This window comes from Mus musculus, chromosome 16, assembly GCF_000001635.26.
Source record: "Mus musculus strain C57BL/6J chromosome 16, GRCm38.p6 C57BL/6J".
Classification (NCBI taxonomy): Eukaryota; Metazoa; Chordata; class Mammalia; order Rodentia; family Muridae; genus Mus; species Mus musculus.
This window is the reverse complement of record NC_000082.6, coordinates 34,172,368-34,199,309: the sequence shown is the minus strand read 5'-3', so window position 1 is coordinate 34,199,309 and position 26,942 is coordinate 34,172,368. Positions and strand designations below refer to the sequence as shown.

Below are 26,942 nucleotides of genomic sequence, written 5' to 3'. Positions count from 1 at the left end.
AGTTGGAGAGGAGGCGACGGACCCATGAGCAACTGAAAGCCCATTTGTTTCCTCCTAGGTTCATTATGGCTGAACTGCTCCAAACTGAGAAGGCTTATGTAAGGGACTTGCACGAGTGCTTGGAGGTAAGCATCACAGTGGCCATCGCAGCCCCGTCACAGAAGCGGCATCCAGCCCTTGTCAACCCCTTGAGAGCAGCTCAGTGCCCCTGCTCTTCTGCTGGAGAGTACAAGGGCGGTCGGGGAGGTCTTCCAGAGGCCAGCACAACTGCACGGGAGTTTGAAGTGTTTTTGAAAAGAAGGTCTACACTTCTCTCAAGCTGGAGCTAGATTCAGACTAAGAGAGAGAGAGAGAGAGAGAGAGAGAGAGAGAGAGAGAGAGAGAGAGAGAGAGAGAGAGAGAGAGAGAGAGAGAGAAGAAAAGGGAAAGGGAAAGGGAAAGGGAAAGGGAAAGGGAAAGGGAAAGGGAAAGGGAAAGGGAAAGGGAAAGGGAAAAAGGGAAAGGGAAAGGGAAAGGGAAAGGGAAAGGGAAAGGGAAAGGTGCAGCATCAGGGGAGAAAAGTATGTCACACACTTCATTTCAAAACAGAAACCGTGACACAGATCTGATGAATGACCAAACTGGAGCCTGCCCTTGCTGGGGCTCAGAGAAATGTAGCAGTCAGGTTTTCTCTCTTTCTGTTCCACTTGTTAAACCTTTTAACTCTGTGTGCAGTCACGGTCCCACTCTTGCCCCATGATTGAGGGGCCTCTTTTGTCTGGGTCTCTTGTGGCATGCTTGCGGGTGATGACTGTCGCTGTCTTACAGACCTACCTGTGGGAGATGACTAGTGGTGTGGAAGAGATACCCCCCGGCATCCTCAATAAGGAACATATCATCTTCGGCAACATCCAGGAGATCTATGACTTCCATAACAAGTATGTCGGTGGGGGATTTGGCGGAGCACGCTGACTGGGTAAACTCTGGGCACTGGCTGCCCATCAAGTGGCTCAAAGCCCCCGGGGAAACCTTCCGTTTCACCTGACACTCTCTTTCTCACCTGGCCAGATCTCATAGTCGAATGCTGCCAGACTCCTATCTTGTTTGTCATGTCCACAATCATTCAGGATTCTGAGTGGAAAGAGAAGTAACTGTTCTGCATTGCCCCTTTCCAGCTCTCAGGAGGAGCAGTCAGCATCCCCATTTGCACGGTTACCGTGGTTACTGGCACATTGAGGAAACAAGAGTGGCTTTGCTCCATTAAGGCTGTGGGAACTCCTGATGTAGCAGTCACCTGGGACTGACCTTCCTATACTTGTGCTCTCTGGGTTTCAAATTCTTTTCAGCATCTGTCTGAGCTGTTCTCTCCATTCCTGACTCTCCCATCATCCTCTCTCTCAACCATTTATATAGAGAGATATTCCAAAATATTTGCTACATCACATTTCTTGATAACTTCTAGAAAACACCGCCAGTCACCACTATGTTTTTGCTAAAGTAAAATCATAGAACACTAAAACCCAACCCATTTTTTCCAAGCTTGATGTAAGACTCTTTTCTGTTGCATGCTAAACGTGTTTTCTGTCAGTAGGTGGTTGGCAAGGATACTAGTATGACCAACTGGTAGAAATAACTTGGTTTCTAAAATACACGTAGAGTCTCTTGAGATACAGGAAAAAAAAAGTGACACAAAGTCCTTGAGGCCCCTCAGGAGGCTGAGACAGAGGAGGTTGAATGGAGCTGCTCCTGAGATTGGTGAGCTGAGACAGGAACCCCAGAGACAGCACAGTCAACCTTACAAGTCCCAAGGAGGCCATTGTGCAAATGGAAAACCACCCTGAGGTAGGACTGGACAACACTGTCTGGGGAACTGTCTGCAGAGGTGAAGTCTATAGTACACTGCCCAACACGGTAACCATGGTGCCTGTGCAGCTACTGAACTGCTAAGGGGCTCCGTTGGCATTGTTCTTAATTTTAATATATTTAAGTAGTCCTAAGTGAAAAAGAGTGGCTCCCATATTGGACAGTCCCACTCTGGAAAATGACGCTTCCATAGGGCTCTGCAGGAGTTGGTGTGAAAGAATTCGGAACTCAGGAAGGAATGGATGAGTATCAAGTTTTCTAAATAGCTATCATTCTGCCTCTAGGTTTAAAAATGTAGCTCTAACAAACTTTTTAGATTCAAATTAAACCACATGAAATCCTGCTCTCTGCAAATGAAGGGAATTAGACACTCGTCCCAGCAACATCGCCAAGCATGTTACGGATTCAGAACACTAAAGAACCACCCTAAAGATGCTGCAGAGATCCAACTTCCCTTCCATAGCAGCATCTCTTTGTCTTCCCCACCCACCTCTTTACTGCTTAGTTATGTAGTTCCCTACACTATAGGAGTATAGATTACTATATGAATATTAGATAGGTAGATAGACAGACAGTTATAAAAATCAAGCACCTGAACAAACAAGTAGTTGAATGAGCAGCATTTTGTAAAGCTTGAGAGGAAAGAAGACAAATAGATGGCAGAAAAGATAATAAAACAAAGATGTAAGCCTAGAGTAGTGGCCCATGCCTGTGATCCCAGCACTTGGGAGGTTGAAGCAGGAGGATGGAGGCTCAAGGGTAGCCTCGGACATCATTGTGGTAAAGGACTGCTCAGGGTTTGTGCAGAAGAACTTCCTGTATCCTACAGTTTGGTCCGCAAAGCCATTGTATTTCAGTGTGACATCATAATTGATGCTAGTAATAATTCTGAATTACTGTATATCTGCATTCAAATCATAGAACTCTGTAATGCATTTAGAAAGCTACTGACTAAAAGAAATTAACGTTTTAAATTATCCACAATCCAAAGGACCACCCAAGGATCTCAGGCTGTGTATTAATTTCCTATATTAGCCAGGGGCTGAGGTTTTACTGTACTGTGTGCTTCTGCTTAAGACACACAGGTTTTGATTAATAGAGAAAATATAACAATTCTAAAATCTCTAGTAAATAAAGATAAAATGGTAATTGGCCAAACTTAGAAACTGCAAGGACTATAAACTCCTTAGGAAATGGTACCATTCACTGTATATCCAATACCTGGTATCATGAACCTGGAACCACATAGATTTAAAGTAAACGTTCCCTGGGTAAGTGGAAGGATGGATGGATAGACTAAAAATAAAACTACATCTTGCAAACTTGTAGGTAATGCCATTCAAGCCATTATTGACTAAACACCTTTGGATACCTCCGTACAGAGAAAACTCCTATATATGACTTTGCAGCATCAGTACCAAAGCATCCTAGACCAGCAAAATAATGAGATTTCTAAATGCAGGAGTTTCCTGGGGTGTCTTTCCGGGAAGCTATGTAGTTGCCATAACACCTACTTACTTATTCTTCAGGGATTTGAACCCCTCTGAGACCATCAGCTTTTTAACCTGATTTTTCCAGGGCTCTAGCTCCATTTGTTTATGCTTTCAAAATGGTAGTTCTGGCACTGGCTCTGAGAGATACATACTCCCATCATGGCTAGTCTATAGCCCAAGTTATCCACCTGTAGTCCAGACTGTAAGGGAGGTAGGGCAGAAGGGAAGTTTTGGGACACTAATACAGAGAAAGGGGTTGACAGTTGTCAGTCCTGCCTTAGTGACATAGTTAGCTATGGCACTGGGAAATTGGTGCCTGGGTCAGAGGTTACATTTCAGCCATACTACTGATCTGTCCAAATGGTGTCTCTGAAAAATGACTACCAAGACAAGTGTGCGTATGTATGTGTGTCTCAGTGGCTGGGATCTGTCTCAAAAACTTTTGTCTTTGTGGATATTAAGGAGAGAAATCCTACTTTCTCTGTTTCTGTAAAGAATATGCAGGATTTAGTTCACAAAGGCAGTGGTCCCACCCCAGTTGGAGGTTGGAATGAGATAAGGGCCCTGCTTTCTACTCCCCACACTTACACGTTAGCCTTCTTTATATAGTTAAATACAATGGCTGTGCTGTCTACACAGGACTCAGGCCTATTTCCATTGCATTCTGCTAAGCCTTCCTGGAACACTTAGACAAAGGGGTGTATTCTATAAAAAGATCCTCCAAAGAGTAAAGTTTTGCCAAATCTAACATTTGCAATTAAAAAATAGTAATTGTTTTCCCTTTGCTGTGTTAGATATTCAGCTTTGATAATGACAGCTATTTGTTAAAATGCTTCCCTTTCAGTTAAATTCTAGCTCTGTTTCTTCCTTTTCAGTTTTTGGGGGGATTTAGTCATATTCATATGAGTTTGAAAATAACATTTTTACCAAGTCTGTAGTGTAAGGGCCCAGAGGGTCGTTTCAACAATTATGCTTAGCCCCCTTTCATTTATAGTAGAAAGACTGACAGTAGACAGGAGACAATCTCTCTCTCTCTCTCTCTCTCTCTCTCTCTCTCTCTCTCTCTCTCTCTCTCTCCCTTTCCCTCTCCCTCTCCCTCTCCCTCTCCCCCTCTCTCTCTCTCTCTCTCTCTCTCTCTCTCTCTCTCTCTCTCACACACACACACACACACACACACACACACTTTCCCCTCAAGATTAGACACTGGATTCCAAGGAGTTAACTACAGTCTCTTAGGTCTTCTCTCTCCCTCCCCACAACCTTAAATATTAGCAGTTTAATTCACAGTTAAGTCACACCCCACCCATTTATTCCACAGCTGTGTCAGTTGGGTCCTACACCTCTACACTAATAACCTGGGGGGAAAAAATCAGTTGTCAGCAAGGACAAGGTGGAGGACCAAGGCCAGCAGCCTCCCCGTCACGCCACCTCTATACTGCACTCCTTCCCTCTTGCCTTATCTATGATATGGCCAGACCAGGGTCAGCCAGGAACAGTCAGGGTACACAAAGGGGTGAAGACCAGATACTAGGAAAGCTACATGGGCTGGAGAGATGGCTCAGTGGCTAAGAGCACAGACTGCTCTTCCGAAGGTCCTGAGTTCAAATCCTAGCAAGCACATGATGGCTCACAACCATCCGTAATGAAATCTGATGCCCTCTTCTGGTGTGTCTGAAGACAGCTACAGTGTACTTAGATATAATAATAAAATAAATCTTAAAAAAAAACTAAATTAGGAAAGCTACTACACAAAGACTAGTTTGTTTTTGTTGTTGTTGTTTTAAAAAGACAAGATCTCATTATGTACCCTTGGGTGGTCTAAAATACTATATAAACCAGGCTACCTTGGAACTCACAGCAGTCCTCTTGCTCTGCCTTTTGAGGGTTGGGACTAAAGTGTGAGCCACCACACTTGACCGTATTTTGATCATCTTTCTGGAGTGTTGTCTTTGGATCGAACCATTTCCAATTAGGATGTGAAGCTGTTCCCAGTGGTGGATCGAGTCCAGGCTCTGACTTCTTGTTAGAAGCAGACAGTTCTAAGAAGGGGTAAGACAAGGCACAAAATTAGTTCAAGAAGATGACACTCTTGTTCAGTGGAGGAGCCGGACAAGCTGACTGGAGAGGGGCATTTGAGATAGAACTCATGGAGAGCTTCCACAGGTGGGCATGGCTTCCTTGATGAAAAGGGACAGTGTGAACAAATGCCTCTGAAGGGAGGGTGTCAATGGGTAGGATGGGAAAAGAGTTCGTAAGAGAGGCTCAGGTCACCCCTGCCTTATGATGGTCAGGGACAGATGCTGATCTTATCCCTCGGTTAGACATCACAGACACGCCTTGGGGACTGTGGGGGAAAGGAGTGGCATGTGGAAGTAATCTGACTGAAATGGACTGAAAGGGGGCCCAGGAAAGGGGTCTGGTAAGATGGGGAAATTAACCAAAATACCTAGACAGTAGAAATGAGGGAGCAGAGTGGGTGGAGTATAAGGAGAGGGAGATCTGGGAGAGGGAAGGGAGAGAAGGAAAAGGAGGACGGGAGGGATAAAGACTGCAGAATGGGCACAACAAGAAGAGGAGGGGCAGATGGTGAAAAACAGGTTTCAGGAGCATGCGCAGTGTGGTTTCCTAAACGTGTTTTCTCATGAGCTAATAAATAAATAAATAAATAGATAGATAATCACGTCCTGAACCCCTCCAACACACACACATGCACACACGTACACACATGCACACACATGCCCACATGCACACACGTTTGTCTGGATTTGGTTTTGTCTTCCTATTCTTTTTGTCACATAAATTGGTTTACTTCCCTTTGAAACACAGTGGGCTTTGGTGAGGCACTGGCTCCACCAAGTGGAGAGAAAGAAGTTGTGCAGCTCATGATTCCAGCTATCCACAGGCTGCAGCTACTGTTTCCTTGCTTACAGTATGTGCTTTCTGTGCATGCACACCCCAAATGCCTGCGTTATTAATTGTATCCCTTCTACTGGGAAAGCTCAAAGCAGCCTCTGCTATAATCTAGCTCTGTCCCCTTGTTTTATGGAAGCTGACCCTTTCTGAGCTACTCAGACTGGCATGGACCCAGGTATCATTCCGTTAATATCCCAATGCTAGGAAAAAAAGGAAAGGCTAGTGAACTTTCCTGGGTCCCAGACCCTCAGTCTAAGGGTAACTGCCAGCTTTAAGCAGAGCCTAGAGAAGATAGCTGTGATCTTGTTGCTGTTATTTGCGCTGTGATTAGCTTGCAACATTGAGGCTGATTGGAAACAATCGAAACACCCAGACAAAAAGCAATCAAGCTCAGATACATCATGGTAACATTGATTTCACTTGTTCACATATTGTTGCTTTCCTGCCTTGGTGCTAGGCAGCATCTTAGTTAGAGATCTTATTACAGATAAATAACATTGAGTGGAGAATTTTTTTTTTTTTTACATTTTTGCCTCGTTGTAACATTACTTGGTATGTCGTGTGCAAGTAATTGTCCATCTGATCATACGTGTTAGCTACAGTGAATGGGGTATTGGGAAACACATCCAGGAGACAACGCTTGCTTTTGCTTCTAAAGATTGGAAGCCATGCCTGCCCTCTCATCCCTCACCCACACGAAAGTCTCTGGAGTGAAATGGAGAGACAGGGCCAAGAAGCCCATGCTCAGCCTAGGTACCCAAGGTGTGCTGAAGATGCGAATAGCTCCTTCTCCAGTGTGCTCAGGCTCCTGACTTCCCTCCAGTTCCTTATCTCTCCTTATGCTCACTGCTCCCTTAGCCCCTGGCAGTCAAGAGCCTCTAGAGTCTAGGCTGTGAGTCTGCAGGGACCTAGCAAGCTCCACTGGGAAGAGCACGGGAATGCAGCCTGGCTCCACCAGGAAGCAGTGTCCCGACTGCCGTCTCCACATTCTATACCTGCTGTTCATTGTTCCTCTTTAACCCGTGCTACAACCTCCCTATTCTCACCTCGCTGGTATGACAGCAAGCACACACACACACACACACACACACACACACACACACATACACACAAGGGCTCCAACAACTTTACCTTTGGATGCACAAAAATTTTGATGTGTCACACCAGCCTCTGAGCAAGGTCATGAGCCATTTGTTCCAGGAAGGCTTCCCCAGAAGCAGGGGACTCGCTCCAAACTGATTCAGGGTGGTACAGTTCCACTGTCAGAACTCAGGCTGTAATTTATCACAACTCAGGAAGCGGGTGGAATGATATTGATTGTACTAACTTAACTGTCACCTTCATGAGCTCCGAAGTTTAAAAGCAAATAGTTTCATATTCCACTCACCTGCAGCTATCACCACTCAGTAAAAGTATATTCAAACTCAGTTCAAGGGGTTAAAATAAATAAATGTACATATAAAACACAAATACACACACACACACACACACACACACACACACACACACCCCTCCTTATCTGTACACATGATGATGGGCCTGATTGCCTTAGTACAACAAAAATGTTTCTCTCCCTTTGGGCCTAGAGCTAGTCTTGCTCCTTAGTTTTAGCATTCCTGAGAACTTCTTCCTATTTCTATTTTAGAAGTCATAGGACATGTATCACCTGCAGCCTTTAAAGGCAGCAATAGACATGATTGGTTTTGAGAGTGTGTTTGCATTTCTAAAGCCCAAATCACACTGTAAATGTTCTTGCTCCATGGGTCAGTTTAGGAAACTCTAAAATTCACGCTTGTGAGGTGAAAGATGATCATAGGTGCGTTCTGGTAGCTCCCCAAATTTTTCAATTTCTTTCCTATTTTATTACTCTAGCGATTACCATGTATTATAGGTAAAATAATAATAATTATTATTATAGGTTGAAGAAAATGTCATCTATGATCTTACTAATCATGATTAGCATTCTTTTCTTGCCAAGCATTTTTAAATTATACACATATTTATATTAACCACCAAAACATCTTCCTATATCATTGAAAACGCAAGCAATGGCTAGGATGTGTGGGTGGACTATAAGTAGTATTATAAATGGTATTGTTATCAGTGCTAAGGAGAATATATCATGTATACATGTAGATGGGCTATAAGTAATATTATAAGTGGTATTGTTATCAGTGCTAAGGAGTATATTAAAGGAGTATATGTCATGTATACATGTAGATGGGCTATAAGTAATATTATAAGTGGTATTGTTATCAGTGCTCGGAGTATATGTCATGTATACATGTAGCTGAGCTCTAAGGAGAGAATCCTAGGCTCCAGAAAGCCTGAGGACATTCTGAGATTTGATGGTTCTATCAAATTGCTCTTTGTAAAGACTACATTTCCCACTCCCAGAGGTAAGCTTACCTGAGGCCTCATATATTTATTTTTTGTTTGTAAGATCTTCAGTACATTTTAGAAAGCAAATTCCATCCCAATAATGCTGGCTTGTTAACATTTATCCTTGAAAGCTAACCCTACTGTTCCACGCATTACTTTGAAGTCGGTGCAATCGTCTCTTTATAACATTTTTGCGTAGAAAGGAATCATGACTTAGACACCCACAATGTCAGATAAGTAAGTAATTCCATTCCACTTTAAAATATACTGTGATTCCCCTGCCCCACCACTAGATACTCTTCTCTAATGATATCTGTATGCCAATACTTGCCCTCAGTGGAAGAAGAAAGCTGAAAGTTATAAAGAGGCCCATGAAGGGTTGAACTTTTACCAGCTCAGCTTTAGGTTCATCTTGGGACTATATACATATATATAATATTTATTATATATTATAAATATCCTATATATTTACTATACATACCTACTATATATAGTTATATATGATATGTGTGTATATATCATGTATACTGTAATATATAATACTATAAATATATAATATATTTACTATATATATTTAATATAGATAATGTATTATATATATTTATGGTATGCTCAGAGTAGTTGGATTAACAAAATAAATTCAGAATTGCTCATAAAATGAAAGATCTGATACAGCCACGGTATTTCATTATCTATTTTTATCTCAAATTCGTAAACCTCAGGAGGGAATGGGGAGGGGCTATTTTAAGTAGCACTGGTTAGTCAATTACTGTACATTTTAATTGAACAAGTTCCAGCATAAAAGCTAGCTCCTCACCTCACTTATAGAGCACAGAATCCACATGTAACTGGGCCACAATTGTTATGTCCACCCTAGTACAATCCTGTAAATGGGGTCCTCTAGACCAAGGTGTCTGACACAGCCTTTCTCTCCCTTCACAGCATCTTCCTCAAAGAGCTGGAGAAGTACGAGCAGCTGCCTGAGGATGTGGGACACTGCTTTGTTACCTGGGTAACCAATCTAAATTCCTCCCCTACTGTTGATGTTTCCAGAGGTACCGCTGCCCCATGCCTGGCCTGAGGATGGCCATTACTCTTGGGTCCAGGTGCTGCAGAGGTATCACGAGTAGATCTATGAAAGGTACTGCATCTCTGGAGCACAGAGCTGTCCCTGGGAAAGCCCATGACATCACTCAAGATCCACCTCTACCTCTCTGGGAAGTTTCTTAGATGATGAGATCAGGAGAGTAGGGCAAGACCAGCACCCTTGGAGCAGCCCAGTCCGCCAGTTGCTTTTTCAGGACGTAGGTTTAGAAGCTAGAACACCATCTGTCTAATTATAGGTTACACTGCTTTTCCTAATACAGAAGAACAGAATCCTGTGCTGTCCATCCCAGGTCTGACTTATAGGATGAGTGTGCAGCTGCCCTTACTCTCACTGCCGTCACCATGGGTGGAGTCGGTGGGCCAGATGGACCAGGTCCTAATCATCTGGGCTGGAACATTAAGCTTCAGTAGCTGCCCAGTGCATGCCACCCTGAGCTCAGGCTCACAGATATCAACTCAGAGAACTCTGGAAGTCCACTTACCACACCAAGTGCAGCCAAATCCTCCCTAGGCCAGGAATTCTGCTCTGCAGTAATTACTTAGTGGTAATCTGTGCCCAGAATGGCTTCTCAGAATTTCTTCACAGTCAAGAGAGCTTATGCTTGGGAGCAGACAAGACTGCAGGTGTGTTTTAGATTTCAAACCTGAGTCTATCTTAGAGAAGCGGCAGAATACCCACTGCAATATGACGAACATCCCAGCCAGCCCTACGACTCGGGACCTGATTCCCAAACAGGCCTTCTTTTCGTGAATTCTTTGAGTTTGTCTCTAAGCGAAATTTCATTCCTCACAAAGGCTCATAGATGCTGATAAAAATAATGTACAATCTCCTACACAGACAATGTAGAGACAAACAAGACGACCATCAAGGAAAAGGATTATTTTGTGTTACTTCAAGCAGTTTTGGGGTTCCCTTTGAAATAAAAAAATAACTATAGTTTATCATCTCTTAGTGATAATTACTAACTCCTACATAGTTTAAAGTCCTAAAATTTGTTTCAGAAAACCTTTAATGATACCAGTGATGTCTGGTACATATGAACATCACCCTCTCAGGGGAGGATATCCCAGGTATTCAAAACACAGTGGTCCACCAATGGAAAAAAAAAAACACTTAGTTTTCAGAATTCATTTTCTCTGTGAAGAGGTGAGATCATGAGGTCAGGAGCTTGAGGTGACAACCTCTGTAGGAATCACTGTCCAGACTCTGACAGTGGGAGAGGGGCTGTTGGCGTAAGTGGCTTCCACGATCCCTCTAGTGAAGGCATTTGGAATATGAGCAGACCTCCCTCTGAGCACTTATTTTTTTACTCTGTATTTGCCTTGAAGGAGCGTGGATGGCCTTTGTTCTTTTCCAAGAAAAAGAACATGATTTTTGATGGTTTCAAGTGAGGGTAATCAATAAGTATGTCCTACACAACTTCAAAACGTGTTTCCATTCTTTCTCCTTCCCAGCACGGCCTGGTATTAAATTGAACTTCTGTTCACAGGCTTTTTCTACACTCCAATAAGAGAAAAAGCATTCCAGCATTTTAACAGACTGTGGTCTGAGGGAACACATGGCACTTTCCATAAGGGATTCAGTTGCTGTACAACCCATGCTGGGCGTTTTAGGCATTGTAAGGAAGGGGAATGTAACTAGCTGTGTGTCAACTTAGCACAAGCTAGAGTCATTTGGGAAGAGGGAACCTCAATTGAAAAAATGCTCCCAGCAGATTGGTCTGTGGACAAGCCCGTGGGTGTCTTCTTGACTGATGATTGATGTGAGAGGGCTAACCTCGATGTGGCCGGTGCCACACCTGAGCTGATGGTCCTGGGTGCTGTAAGAAAGTAGGCTAAGCCAGCCATGAGGAGCAAGCTAGTAAACTGCTTTTCTTCATGGCTTCTGGGTCAGTTCCTGCCTCCAGCCTCCTGCCGTGAGTTCCTGCCCTGACTTCCATGGATGATGGACCACAAGCTGTAAGATGAGACAAACCCTTTTCCCCCATGTCATGGCCTTTAATCACAAGAGTAGAAAGCCCAACTAAGACAGGGAGGAACCAATCTTTTGGTGTCTGTTCTTTTTCAGGCAGACAAATTTCAGATGTATGTCACCTACTGTAAAAACAAGCCTGATTCCAACCAGCTGATCCTGGAGCATGCGGGCACCTTCTTTGATGTAAGCTATGGTCTTCCATTGTCAACAGTCCAGGGACAGGGAGGGAGGGGAGGGGAGGGAGGGGAGGGACGCTCCTCTTCTTTACGATGAGTGTCTGCCCTTTCTTCCTTGTTCTTCTTTCCTGGTCACACTAAACCTTTATCTCATGGATAAAATATTTTGAAAAACTAAAAGAAAAGAGAATTTGTCTTCAGTTTTGCCCCATCCCATCTCAAGCATAATTTGGATGAGGCGACTTTTAGTCTATGTTTCAATACCAAACCTAGCTAGACGTAAACCTTGGGCTTACAGGTGTAATGATGTTGCCGGGGAGTTTTATTTTCTCAATCATAGCAGTCCAAAGGTGGTGTGGTCCCTGAGCCAGGCCTGAGCTTCTTTCTGAAGTGCAAATTCCCCACTCCAGATTGACTGACAGACTCTTTTCTGGACACAGCCTGGCAGCCTGAGTTGTAAGGAGTCCACTGGTGTCTTTGATACCCAGCCCAATCTGCCATCCACTTCATTGATGATGTTCATTTGCACTGTGGCTTCACACTGGAATTTACCAGCCATCTTTGATAAATCCTGAGTCCTGGGTCCTCTGAGATGCGATGAGTTGGCCCAATGCTATGATATGTGGCTAGTACTGAGGGGGGCAGATGTTGTACAGCCAGAGCTGAGCACCGTTGTCGTGAACATCAAGAGATGGGAAGGCTGGGATCCTCTGCTGTCTCAGGACCTTGGGTGCTGAATGAGAACAGTCATGGGTGGGAGGTCAATGGGACAGATCCATTTAGTGTTGGTATGGCCTATTGGTCAGAAAGCAAACAGATCAAAAGGCACTGAAGGGCACAAGGGATGTGTGAGACAGAAAGTTAAAAATAAGGAAAAATGAAAGTCAGAGAGCAACAGACTAACACTGATGGCCTCTGCTAGTCCTGTCAGAAGTGGCAGAAGCCCCTTTAGCAATGTGTGACAGCCTCGCTGAATTCATTGCTCCTGGGGCATCGTCTATTGCATGTAAGGCAGCAGGCTAAGCCCCTAGGAGAAAACAAAGGCGTTGAAACCGGGGTCTTGCACTCCACATTACAAAATAAACCTCCGGAGCATCATTCTAGGCAGACACCACCAGAGCAGACTGATTCCATGGGGATCTTGTTGCTCAATGAAGGGGTAGTTTGAGTGGGAGAAGCTAGGTAAGAAGCAAACATATATGGCTTTTTAAAATAGAATTCATTTGTAAACGGCCTCAGGTGTCTGAAATTGGAATTGCTGGGGTAAAATAAAAGTCTAAGAAAGGAACTTCTCTCAGCTGATACCAGGATTTGCTGGATATTATGTTGGATTCTCTGTACTAATGCTTCCCTTGATTGACGGTGCATTTCCTTAAGATGTCTCTGGTTGGTTAGTCATCAGAGTTACCCAGAAGGGTCTTTTTGAAGTTGTAAATGGATTGCGCCCTTCCTTCTTTCACTCAGCATCTTAATAACACAATTTCTGTGCCCTCAACATGCTTTCGATGCCTCTGTGTTTATGCTTGTCCAGCATTTCCTTTGCCTAAGATTGTCCACACAGAGACACCTATCCACACATAAACACCTGAATATATATATACATACATGTCATTCCTGTTCTTCACAAAGTCAAACGCTGCCTCCTGCACAAACCCCACACCGTGGGCATGCCCTGAGCTTTGTGTCTCTGTCATAGAATGTGTGGCAATTCACCAATAAACATACCTTCCTGCACACACATGTTCCATCCAAGAACCTTGAAACCTGGTAATGTACTCTTGATTCCTGTTTGTACAGGTCTCCGTGCCTAGTACTGTATTATATTTCCAATAGTCCTATGTTCTCTGTGTCCCTCTTTCTTTCTTTCTTTCTTTCTTTCTTTCTTTCTTTCTTTCTTTCTTTCTTTCTCTCTCTCTCTCTCTCTCTCTCTCTCTCTCTCTCTCTCTCTTTTGTTTCTTTTTTGGGGGGGGGTTGTTTGTTTGTTTTTGGATTTTGGTTTTTCGAGGCAGGGTTTTTCTGTGTAGCCCTGGCTGTCCTGGAACTCACTCTTTAGATCAGGTTGGCCTCGAACTCAGAAATCCACCTGCCTCTGCCTCCCAAGTGCTGGGATTAAAGGCATGCACCATCACTGCCAGGCCCCCTATTTCTAATCAGTTTCTGGTAAAGGAGATGGAGGAATAATAGATCATCCTAACTTAACCTATCACCTTCATGAGCTCCGAGTCTTAAAAGCAAATAGCTCATATTCCACTCACCCGCAGCCATGACACTGAGATTGTAGTGAGTATCTTCTGAGTGCTGAGCTGGAATATCCAGGATAAGCCAAGAAATGTGCCAGTTTTTAGACCTTCCTGGTGAGTTCAGTCCTACACAGGTGACACAAGCCTTGTCACCTGGCAGTTGTCAGCTTGTCAGTCTAGAGCAGTTGCCCCAGATGATCTGTTAGCATCACCCAGGAAGCATTCCCAAGCCATGCAGACTCTGATTCAAACCCCAGAGGGCAGTGTACAGCCAGGTGTGCCCACAGCCACGCAAAGTCTGTCGCTCTCTCCAGCAGTGCAGCTCTTGTAGGGAAGCTTGGGAAAGGGATGTGCTGTGTCCACTTGGTCACTTCAAGGCGTTGGCATCTTACAGTCAAGATAGCAGATTGACCCAGCATTTCCTAAATGTGTTAAATGGTTATGGAATATGTCACCTGCAAGAAACAGGACACTATGTGTTTTCCTTTCTAATGCTGAACTGTGCTATTCAGTGTTCTTGATCCACCGGTCAGTTTGGGATACTCTAAAAATCTACCCTTCCTAGGAGAAACATAACTATCACCAATGTCTTCTGCTGGAAGTCTCTCAATTTTTAAATATCTTTTTTATTTTACTACTCTCTCAATTACCATACGTTGGATATAAAATACTATACTACAGCTTAAGAGTAAAGTCATCTGTGATCCTAGAATGGACCTCTGATCTTCACATACACATATGTGCATGTACACACAAGTGAACATGTACATACACACATATACTCCCCAGAAAAAATAATTATACGCATTTTAGTTATTAACAGACCCCTCCCCCCACCCCACAAAAGCACTAGTAATCACTAGCCCATTTTCCATATCTATAGCTTCATATAAATGGGATATATATATATATATATATCTTTTTGCCACAGGCTCCATTGATCAGCTGATAGGTATTTGGGTCATCCCTGCACAGACATGACTTTTCATTTTTCTTGGTTTCATCTTGGGGATGGCATTGCTCAATCATATGATGCCTTTTTATCTCTGTGCCCGGGCTCTTGTTAGAACCTCCTAGTTTGTCTGTTTCCAGTCTCTTTCTGCTCTGCTGCGGTCAGGCACTGTTAGCTCCTCTGAAGTGGTCAGTGCGTATCTGCTCTCTTTCAGATCTACACTATTCTGCACTGAAAACCTTGCCTTCAAACCCCTTTTGTTTCCCCCAACCCTGCTCCATCAGTAGCCGACCCAGCTCTGCTTCTCCGCTCCTGCTTTGGTTCCTTTCCGACTCCTGAACCTACTTTCTTTTACTCCCTTCCTCTGTGCTGAGGCATAGTCCTCATCTCCTAACAGTGATAATTGTGTTGGTCCAGGCTTTATCTCGCTAACCTCCCTTCCCAATGCTATCTTTTTATTGGCTGTGACAGACTCTGTGTCCTTTGCAGTTCTCTAGCCTCTATGTGTTACACAGTCTCAGCTCTTGGGTACAGGACTAATCTATGCCCTTTCCTGTCCTCTCTACACCAAGACTCGGAAGGTGCTCAGTTTGAGGTTGGGCACAAGGGTGATTAATAGGTGAGACCAGAGGCACCAACATCACCTAAAAGCCATCCTGTTGACTGGGGTGTGATCTGTGGGGATGCTCACCATGTATAACAGTGGGGGTATTGCTAAGAATGACTCTGGTTTCCAACTCAGAAGCCCTGAGGGACTCGAGAGGTGACTGTAGTGAGAAATGTGGAAGAGACAGAATAGTGATCTAGGCTGGGTTGTGCCAAATCCCAGCTGGGCGTGCTAGGAAGAGCCTTGTTTATGGGAGGGTGATGACAGACAAGACTCCTTCTGAGTCTCCCCGCTCTCCCTGGCCCCTGTACTGCCTGTTTCCCAACCTCTTGACTTAGTTCCTACTCTCCCACCTCTCTCCCCTCTCACCCTGCTCCTTCTCACCTCTGCTCCCCATCAGTCTGTTACTGACTCTCTCGCCTTTATCCTGTGATCTCCCCAGTGCTGTCCAGTTTCTTCATCTGTCTCATGAACCCACTTCTTTCCTAAAACCTTCTCCCTTTTTGCGGCCAGTTCTCAACTTCTCTCAGAGTCTGCATGTCTGTCTCTCTTGGTCTCTCTCGTTTCTCCTCCTCCTCCTCCTCCTCCTCCTCCTCCTCCTCCTTCTTCTTCTCTCTCCCCCTCCCCCTCTCTCTTTCTGTCTCCCCCCACCCCTCTCCTTCCCCCCCTCTTCTGCCCCTCTTCTCCCCCTGCCTCTCTCTTTCCACCTCCTACTAAAGAACATTTTCTTATGAATGTCTACCTTTGTCTATTTTTTCTTTCTCCTTATCTTCTCTTCCTCCTTTTAGAGCACATGTGCACACACACACACACACACACACACACACACACACCCTGTTCTCTGTCTCATTATGTCTGTTTTCATCCTGTAGGAGATCCAGCAGCGGCATGGCCTGGCCAACTCCATCTCCTCCTACCTAATTAAGCCTGTCCAGAGGGTTACCAAGTACCAGCTGCTCCTGAAGGTACCTCCCCTCCCACCCAACCCTCTCTCCTGACCAGAGGACTTCTAACAGTGGGCAACCCTCATCTGAACCCTTTTCTCTACAGCAGAGCCTCAGATGAGCCCACCCCACCATTGCTGGCCCAAGATCATGTGTCCTATCCCACAGAATTCTACATGTTTGTTCAGGGACAGAGATAAAAAGAAAAGGATGTGGGAATAAGTTGTCACTATTGTTCACCTCCAGCTACCATTGCAAACTCTTAGAGATTATCACCTCGGGCACTGGGCAGCTCTGTCCATCCCTCCTGAGCAAATCCCTCCTCCTATGGGCTTCTCACTTGCTGGGTCCAGGATGGAGGTCTTGAGGATACCGTGATCTATACACCCATTGGTATCTTCCATCTCCTTGACTACTGTAGCTGTGAAAATCACAGGGTTATTGACAGAAAATAGCCACACACCAAAAAAATGTATTAAACTCAATGACATCTTGAATTGTAGAGACCTGTGAGTACTTCTGAAGTTAACCAAGACAGTGGATTTTCAAACTCTAGTTTTGAAAGAGTTCAGTAATCAGATTATACAAAACACTAAGTCAGTTGGGTTTTCTCTTTCTTATATAAGGATATGCCTATATTCTAAAAATAATATCATTTCTATAGGAAGCCAGTGTAGGGGGTAGAGGTTTTCTGTCTTTTGAATATATCGTCGGTTGTTCATCTGATAAAAAGGACAAAAGGCTAGTTAGTGGACTTGTAGAAAGTGGTGTAATTGCAGAGGAAAATTCAGTTCCATTTATGTTTAGAGACAGCAGCAGAATCTTGCAGACTCCAGCTTCCCCAAAGTGAAAGCCATTCCATCTTTCAGACCCAAGGTTCTCCTCACATGTTCCCCTCATGGTCCCTGCTACCCAGGTCTCTGGAGAGGGCACACAGTGACCACGGTTCTTCGTGGGAGACTTAAGGCTTCCTTAGGGCAGCAGGCCAGTGCTTCTTTTCTGTTTTCTGTGTGAGGGCAGAGCCTGCAACCAGCCTTCCCTCCAGCCTCCTTCCCCATCCTTCAGAAGAGAGCACAGGCACACGGACTGTCTGGCCCAGCAGAATGGCTTAGAGACAGAATGGCATCGTATGCTGGGCTTCCGCTGGGCGTGGGAATCATCTGTGTGGGGATAGATCGTGTGGACGACATGTTGGCTCTTGGGAGCAGAAACGCTTTTGCTTGCTTATTTATTTATTTATTTATTTATTTATTTATTTATTTATTTATTATATGTAAGTACACTGTAGCTGTCTTCAAACACACCAGAAAAGGTTGTCAGATCTCATTACAGATGGTTGTGAGCCACCATGTGGTTGCTGGGAATTGAACTCAGGACCTTCGGAAGAGCAATCAGTGCTCTTAAGCACTGAGCCATCTCTTCAGCCCCCCTTTTGCTTCTTTACCTTTTAAAGTGTTAATGTAAAGACCAGAAATTCCCGTAAGGTCTCAGGGCAAGGAGTCTCTTTCCTAAAACCTCAGTGTGATTCTGATATTTAAACCACAGGAGCTGTAGAACCTTCTCAGTGTTTGAGTCTCAGCTCGTAGACTGTAGCCTGGAACTCCATGAACAGCGTTCTCCTTCCCTGTCCTGCTTAGTGCTTGACCCTTAGAAGGTAGCTTTCTTGTGCTGATAGCCTTTTTCAAAATTGATTTTTGTGTGAACCTGGAGAGATGCCTCAGCAGTTAAAAAGCTCTGGCTGTTTCTTCCAGAAGCCCTGAGTCCATCCCCAGTACCTACATGGCAACTCGGAATTGTCTGAAACAATCCCACAGCCTCCATGGGTGCCAAGCATGCAAATGGTGCACAGACAGACATGGAGGTTTATGTGCACCCCTGCACATAAAATAAAATCACTCTTAAACTTTGGTTTTAAAGTAGATTTGTGTGGCTTTTGCTTTAACTATTACAAAGCCTTTGCAGGAATGGATAGGGTTGTGAGTTTTGAAAGAAAATAGATAATGATGCTCCCAGCCACATTGCCCATCTGGAATCTATTAAGATGTTGTTCTCAGAGAAACACAGCCATTCTCCTCTCCCTTTTAGCCTGGTAATGCTGAAGTTCCCTAGTTATGTGAGTTATGTGAGAGGGGTTTGGAAGGGAATAGAGTTGGAATTAGTTGGGCTCTGGACTGCCGCTCCAGAATTAAGTGTTTTGGGAGAGAGGTATTTGTCCAGGGAATTGAGAGGCAAACAAATAAGGTAGCAGTGATTTTATTGCAGGGAAGTTGTAAAATTATTGTAAAAAGGTAATTTTAGCCTCTTTAAGATGTGCTGGTGGCAGGGTGCCTGGTGGGTAAAAATAGTGAGCTTTACTATAAATAACATGGCATTTATTTTCTCTTTGAAGTCAGTTTAATTCCAAATAAATTGATCTTTAATTGTCAGTATCCTCTGGGGCTCATCACTTAGCTGTTACAGGAAAGTGAAACCATGTCATTTGGAGTGTTTGATCCTCCGTAAATCTGCTGCCGCTGTCCTTTTCGCAGCTGAAATTAAATGTGCAGGCACCTCCTTATCAGGAGCTATCGAAAGGGCCCTGGAGAATTTATTGGTTCTTTGGGTAGACTGGTAGACTTGTTAAATTGCTTAGGGGATTGAACTAATTGGTGTTTTCTGTTGCAAACTGAGGCTATTTTTCATCTCTCCTCTGTGCTTTACCCGAGGCATCCCTTTGTTGATGTCTGAGAACAAAGTAGGGAGGGAGGGTTACCTGTAGGAAAGGGTGGGGACACTAGAGAACTTCAGGTAGGAGAAGCATAACTTTCAGTACAATGATGACATTATGTCAACTGGAAAGGACTGAACCAAGACTCCAACTTTCCCCAAAGTGTGCTCTGTGTGAGTACCCCAGCCTCCTTTGATCATAGGAAAACGTCTCCAAGATAACTCAGGAAAACCTAGAACCAGGATTTTTGTTTCAGAGTCTCACTAATCACCTATTTTCCCAAGGAGAGAGCTTTACTTATAATCTTGGTGGAACAGATAATCCCAAGACAGTGGTGACCCAGGGAGGTGTCCAGAACCGTGGGTGAGGTTCCGCCCCTCTCCTGCACCATCCGAATGTGCTCCACCCAGGATCTCCCAGTGATGGTGTGCCTTTCAGCCACTTCACCTGCAGAAGCATAGTTGCTTTTTACTTAGAGACCTACCTCACTAGCTCTTGTGTCACTTTCCAGAGAGCTATGCCGTTAAAGCCAGGTCTGATCACTACAGGAAGTGTTAGCCAGCCAGTTACATCCTGTTTCAGAACATCCCACAGAACATTACTCTCCTGCAGGCAAGTACCTGTAATTTATGTGCCAGGAGACATCATAGTTAAGCTTACAAGGTTTGAACTCATTTTCTTTCCTAACGCATCTTGTTTGGGGTAAAAGCCATCCCAAATGGTCTTGCAACTAGTAAGATGGTTGAAAAGATAATATCCTCCACCAAGCAGACACTGTGTATCTGTCATTGGGATTTTGATGAGTGAGACTGCAGTGGAAAGGTGAGAGCCAGAAGACACGATGCCCAGGAAGTAAGGCAAGCCCTGTCCTAGGAGGGGAGGGGTGAAAGGGATGTGGATAGGCTAGGGTGGCGACACCCCAGCTGTGCATTCCAAGCTGCATCTCAGGCCCTGTTTGGCCTCCGTTTCTCTCTACCTCAGTCTCCTATGAGGTTACCAAAGTCCTCATGCAAAATCTCATTCATCGGTCCCAGGTCAGGCATACCTGACCCTTGCTATCCTTTTAAACTGGGACCTGCTGTAAATCTATAATAGCCTCAGATTGCTTCCAGCAGGATGGGAGTCAGTCATAATAGTAAAGGCTGTACATGACAGTAACGTCAGCCATGGCGTGCAGAGACCCACAAAGGCAGCGCTACACACCCTCTGTTCTTCACGCTTTCCTTTTTGGTCCCACCACCCTGCATCTCTGCAGCGTGCTTCACCGGATTCATCCCCTCTCCAGGAAGGCAGTACTGGGACAGAGTACTCTAGGCTTAAAATTCTAGCCTTTGGAAACGGGGTTGGATTGGCTTCATTTGGACCTGATAAAACTCATCTGGTCTTTTGAGGGTTTGGGCAATAATTAATAATCCCCATCTTACCTTTTTATAGCTCTCTCTGAGGGAACTGTTCCAGACAGTGAGACAGTGAGGCTGGTGTATAATTTACTCCATGGCCTAGAGCAAGGAGGGTTGGGGAACTTGGGCGAGGTCCCTAATCGTGTCTGGACTTTTTTCCCCAGGAACTTCTAACTTGCTGTGAAGAAGGGAAAGGAGAGCTGAAGGATGGCCTGGAGGTGATGCTCAGTGTCCCCAAGAAAGCCAACGATGCCATGCATGTCAGCATGCTGGAAGGTAGCTGCTCCCCAGTCTTCCTGGGACCCCGCCTCCACCCCTAAGACCAGGGGGTTTTGTGTCATGGAGGGAAGTGGCATGAAGTCAGGCTAGGAACGAGCCTGGAAAAGAGGAGCCCAAACAAGTTGTTAAATGGCTCCTCGGCTGCCTGTGTGAGGAGCACCACAGCAGCATAGCTAACCTGCCTCTGGTGCCATTTAGCTGTGTGGACTCCGTGCTGTCCATGAGATAATCCAGCGCAGGCTATGATTTCTACTATAAAGTATAAACTATAAACCAGAGCCCCTCTCATATGCATAGCATGGGTATTTCCTTCACATAATAGCAGGAAATGCTAGTTACACACAGTATAACACCAGTGAATTTAGTGTGATAACAACCTTACAAGTGTGCTCGTGCTCGCACACGTGCATGATGTACACACACACACACACACACACACACACACCTTTTTTCAGTACTGAATTTGAAACCAAGCCTTGTCCACAGCTCTTTTGCTCCAAGTCTCACTACACTGCCCAGACTCACTTTGAAACAGTGATCCTTTCTCAGCCTGCCAAACACCTAAAATTATAGGGGTGCACCAACAGGCCCAGCTTCTTTACATAGGAAAGAATAGATAATATGATTTTTTATGGTTTTAATTTAATAGTTAGGTGGCATCCAATATATTGGCATTCTTGTGCATCTAGTCTTTTGTCCTTCGTGGGAGCCTAGGAAAGCCCAGCCATGCGACCCTGACAGGATTTCAGTCAGTAAGAACTGCGTTCTTGGCATCTAGAACAAGTGCAGTGTGAAGTAAGGCTGGTGTGACACAGCCTTGATGTTGTCAAACAGATGCTTAGAGAAGTAAGGCTGGGGTGAAGTTTGATAGCTGGGTAAGGAAGTTCCATTCCAGTCTGACAAGGAGGTGCTAAGCAAGTATGTGGCTGCTCTTTCTCTTCTGGTATCATCCCACAGTACCTCCTTTGCCACTGCCATCCTCGAAGAGACTACAAGAATGTCCAGGCCTTATGGTGGTGGAGCCAATGTCATCATCTCTAGACCAAGCACTAGTCATCTGAAAGGGCTCCTGTTGTCACAGTTTCTCCACCCCCTTCATTCTTGTGTACACCAATTTCCCCAGTGCTGGGTGTCCTCCTTTAGAAGAACCCCACTGGTCCAAACTGTCCCTTAGTCTCAATCCAGCCACTCCAGTGTGGTCTTTGGATCTGTGCAATAGAGCTGGTTGGGAGTGGAATTTGTGGACTTGCCTAACACCCTGAATCAACTCCCTTGGATGGAGATGGGTGTTCAGAATCCAGGTTTTCCCAAGCCTTCCGGGTGATTGCTGGGCAAGTAAGGCGTGGGAACGTTCCGAAAGATTCAACGTAGTATATAAATAGAAAATGTTGAGAGTTTATGCCCAACACTGTTTAGGAGCAATAAATAATCCTAAGGATGGAATATAAGAAATGAGGCAATGACAAATACAGCAGAACCAAGCATATTCCACCAGACAGTGCTCCACTTATGCCCCACTCAGAGCCGTGGAGGAAGGAGCTCTGGGGACTGCCCATTTGGGTGGCCTCCCGGCTCCTCTCACATCGAGAGGGAAGGGAGCATCCTGTGGAACCTTTCAGAAACCCTGACTCATATCACACATGTATAGAAGACACAGTGCAGGGAATAGGCAATGGGGAATGCCTAAGTATGGCTGTACAGGCAGATGTGCTAGATTAGAGCTCTATGCAAGCTAATAGCCAACTAGAAAATCCATTCTCCAGGGGGGAAAATGACACAGCCTCCCCTGAGTGTAGTATTGGAGAAACTCCACAGGGCACATGGGTGTTTTTCAGGGTTCGATGAAAACTTGGATGTACAGGGGGAGTTGATTCTCCAGGATGCCTTTCAAGTGTGGGACCCAAAGTCGCTGATCCGGAAGGGGCGGGAGCGCCATCTGTTCCTCTTTGAGATCTCCTTGGTGTTTAGCAAAGAGATCAAAGACTCTTCAGGACACACGAAATATGTTTACAAGAACAAGCTACTGGTAGGTGGGGCAGGTGGGACAAGACAAGATTCCCTGCTTTGGTAGAACCCATGGGCAGGAAGGGCTGCAGACACATACAGCTCACCTCTTCCCTACTTCTCTACTCCAAAGCCCTCCCGGACAAAGGCTCAGGCCTCCTACTTGGAAAGTTCCCTCCAACATCCTCCGCTTCTTCATCTTAGAGTTCAAAGGTCTTTTTGTCTGCTTTTAGCACCTTTCTCTTCACCATCCCTCCTGATACCTGCTAATCAGGCAAATGCCAGCAGGTCCTCTCATCCTGGGTATATGAACAATTACCTAGTCTATTGAAGCCTGATTGACAGAAGCCCCTCCCTTGGCCCCCTCCTCTTTGTTGCCTTCCCCTTCCTATCCCAGCCCTAAGTTTCCCCCACTGCCCTCCCCTTCCCCGCCTCTCACAGGCATTTCCTGTCTACAGACCTCAGAGCTGGGTGTGACCGAGCATGTAGAAGGTGACCCCTGCAAATTCGCCTTGTGGTCTGGGCGCACCCCATCCTCAGACAATAAAACAGTGCTCAAAGTAAGTACTGCTCTCTTCTATCACAAAACCATGGTTGGGGTAATTAGGTAGGGTAAAGGAAGCAGGCATAAGACACCAAAAAACAGGGTCTAGAGACCAGTGAGCCACCAGGCCTCTCTTACACAGGTATTGAGAGTCAACGTTGACCATAAAGGTAGGCCCAGAATCTTGAAGGCAGATATTCTCCTTGAGTTCATAGAGGCCAGGGGATAACTCATTGACCTAACAAGGTCTAGTCAACTGGGTTCTGTCCACATGTCTCTTTCCAGGGGCAAGAACAACCAAGCTTTTAACAAAGACACCTTGAGTTGCCTGTGTTTGCTCAGCAGTTTGCCCTAAACATCCTCTGTGTACAAGGTGCTCTGCTTCGTGCCATGAAAAGAACCATACTTAAGATCCAGTCCTTATTCTCTGGAAGTGGATTCTGGAAGCTCCCATAAATCACAGCAGCCTGAGGGGTCCACAGAGCTCAGCTCTCCGGGTTCAGGCTGGTTTTGAGTCCCTGGTTCCTGGTGGCACTACCTGACTAATTGGAGTTAGTGCAAATAGAGCTTCCATTGATCACTTGCTAGTCAAGGAAATGTCCATCGCCAAGGAGCAGATGGCCTATCTCAGGCAAAAGCTTTACAGATCCACCCTTAATTTGCAGAATGGCTGCTCCCTGTCATGAAGAATTACCTGAAAAGGGACCCCGGAAGGCAATGGAGTAGTGTAGGCATGAGAGCAGTGCTTCTAATAAGCACATTTAGCAGCCTGAAACCCCAATACTGACGGTCGCCTGTGTAGGCTATGTGAGTGTGACAGCTATTAAATATCCTGACATACCCATTACCCTGCTGGTAAATAGCCACTGCTTTCAGATGTCACAGTTCCAAGTGCCTCCGGGGCCTCATAGGATCCACAATTCAAGTGGTAATCCAGGCCCAACAGAGAGCAACAGATTCTGTTCCAACTCCAGAGCCAACTACAGATTGGTCACTGCCTAATGAATTATGAAATATTTTTACAAGTGCTCCATAGAATCTCCACTGAGTCTTGAACATCTCTGAGGTTAAAGAGTCAAAGGATAAAATGCCAAAGAAGCTCCCCTAAAGATTTGGTGTCTTTGGAATAACAGTGAGACCTGTAGGGGGAGAGCTGAACATGGTTTTGTGGGCAACCAGAGCTGGGGTTCTCAATGTTTCTTCCTGTGGTACCCCAGGCTTCCAACATCGAAACCAAGCAGGAATGGATCAAGAACATTCGAGAAGTGATTCAGGAGAGGATCATTCATCTTAAAGGCGCTTTAAAGGAGCCAATTCAGCTCCCCAAAACACCAGCCAAACTGAGGAACAATAGTAAGAGGTAACCAACACCCGTCCCCAACATGCTATGTCATGTCCCGAGGGAGGGAGGATGGGGTCACCCTTCATCTCTAGTGGGAATGGTGCTGTCCTCCATCTAGGAAGACCCATCAGTTCTGCCTGTGGCTAAATCCACCATCTTTAAGCTTCTCAGTTACTGTCCATCGATGCACTCTCTGCCTGAGTGTGCTACCAGAATATGAGAGGAGGTATAAGTTGGGTTACTTCTCCCAAGAACCTTCCTACAACCGTGGGTTGCACATGGAACAGATAAGAACAGTAGCATCCTGAGAGAGTAAATGCTGTCAAACGGGACAGTGATGCTCTTTGTGGCGTTGGGGAAGGCTTTGAGAAGAACTGCGTCATGAGAAGGGAGGCCTCCACATTGGTCAGAGGGTGAGAAGTTTTGTGCAACACTGGGGTAGGCTGCTGTGTCAAGGATGTCTCTGACGCTCCTAGGGAGTCCTCTTCACTCACCCCCAGTGATTAGTGACTTCAGGAAAAATAGGACCTATGTGTTGAGTATCTGGGCCTTTCTGAACCCCAGCTTCCTCCAAGCTGGTAGATGGCTTCTTGGGTGTCACTTCCAAGGGCTCTGCTGAAGGACCTTCGGAGGAAATCATACAACGACTTTACATATATCTTGAAGACAAAAATACACAGCACAGTGATGTTCTGAGAGTAGTGTCACTGTTGGTGGTGTGCTTCCCTTGCCTTCCCAGTTCACAGATGGCATAAGCCGGAGGACTTGGTTGACCTTTCAGTATCAACCAGGATAAGCAAGATGGAGAACCATGGCAGAGTCATGGTATTAGAATGCTAGCACCAAGAAAGGTGGTGACCCAAAGTTGGGTATGACTGAGACAGAGACACCTCCAAAGTGATGGCCAGGATCAGATCACTGCCCCATTGCTGCAGGGACCAAGTATGAGTATTGAAAAGGGGCTTATCTTAATTTTATGTGCTTGGGTCCAGACTACAGCCTTATTTTAATTCTGGAGAGAGAAACCCAAGGAATATAGAAAGGAATACAGTATAAAGAGTGGATTGTCCAGGACTCTGTGAGAAGGAAACTTAGCTGAGGCTAATGTGAGGGTTGCTCTGAAATCTGAAAGAGTTGGAGAGTTTCTAGAACACATAAAGGGCATGTCTTAGAAATGTCTGCCACCTCCTCTCTGTCCCCGACTTCTTGTCTCGTCCTTCATGGAATGGAGAGAAACCTCACAGACTCTGCAGAGAACAACCAGGCGCTGTGTTCTTCCACCAGCTTGGCTTCCTGGATATAGCAGCAGAGCTCCTGGAGAACTACATGGGTGTGGGGGTGCCACCCACACTTCTGGATCAGCCCTTTCAGCCCCCAGAACTGGCTTCATCTGTAGTGGACCAGAGGGGTCCATGCTAGGCCAGAACAGCACGAAGAAAAAGTACAGCCAGATCCCAGCCATCTACAAAGGGGGAGGGGGCGGTGGCCCAGACCATCCAAAACAACAGATGATCTGAGAGTCCTTTTATTTTTGGTTTTGAAATGTGTCACGTGACTTCTTTTCACAGCAGATTTTTGCCTTCCTACGAATGTGTGGCTTATGTTATTAAAATAAGCTGGCATTTTCTAAACCCACATGTGGTGGCGAGAAAGTAGCCAACTTAGAAATGTTCTGCATGGGAGACATGGCTCTTTCTGAGAAAGATGACATAGGCACACATGTGCACATACACGTCCTCATGCACACCGACACCCACGTACACTCACAGGTACACCAGATCATTCAGTCTCAGTGACATGGGGTCACTATCCGTGGCACTGTGCCCGTGGGATAAGATTCCCCTGCCTCCAGTTCCCCATCTCTCAAGGCTTTTACCCATCTACAAGCAGCACGGAGTGACTTTTGTGAAAGTGTCCATGGGACTAACCGTGGTTTCCTCTGCTAACCCTCTTAACCGCAGCCCACATCTCCCAAGTTTTCCCTAACACAAACTAGTCATCAATTCCCAGGCAACCTTTCCCACTGGGGCTTGAC

At 45.3% G+C, this 26,942-nt stretch overlaps 1 protein-coding gene across 39 annotated transcripts in view; it reads left to right on the top strand.

Moving 5' to 3' along the window:
- Positions 1-26,942, top strand: part of Kalrn (kalirin, RhoGEF kinase) — a 604,205-nt gene that overhangs the window by 373,968 nt on the left and 203,295 nt on the right. For 37 of the 39 annotated variants that reach the window (XR_001781845.2, XR_001781844.2, XM_011245955.2 and 34 more), the window contains 9 exons: positions 59-125; positions 808-917; positions 9,573-9,642; positions 11,806-11,895; positions 16,560-16,652; positions 20,903-21,014; positions 22,853-23,043; positions 23,480-23,581; positions 24,783-24,925. Coding sequence is in view for 36 of the 39 variants with exons in the window: in XM_011245955.2 (XP_011244257.1) it covers positions 59-125; positions 808-917; positions 9,573-9,642; positions 11,806-11,895; positions 16,560-16,652; positions 20,903-21,014; positions 22,853-23,043; positions 23,480-23,581; positions 24,783-24,925 (978 nt within the window). In the remaining 3 variants the exon portion in view is untranslated. Of the gene's footprint in view, positions 1-58; positions 126-807; positions 918-9,572; positions 9,643-11,805; positions 11,896-16,559; positions 16,653-20,902; positions 21,015-22,852; positions 23,044-23,418; positions 23,582-24,782; positions 24,926-26,942 lie in introns of those variants that run through there. The other 2 variants (XR_003951799.1, XM_011245970.3) reach the window with 2 other exon arrangements.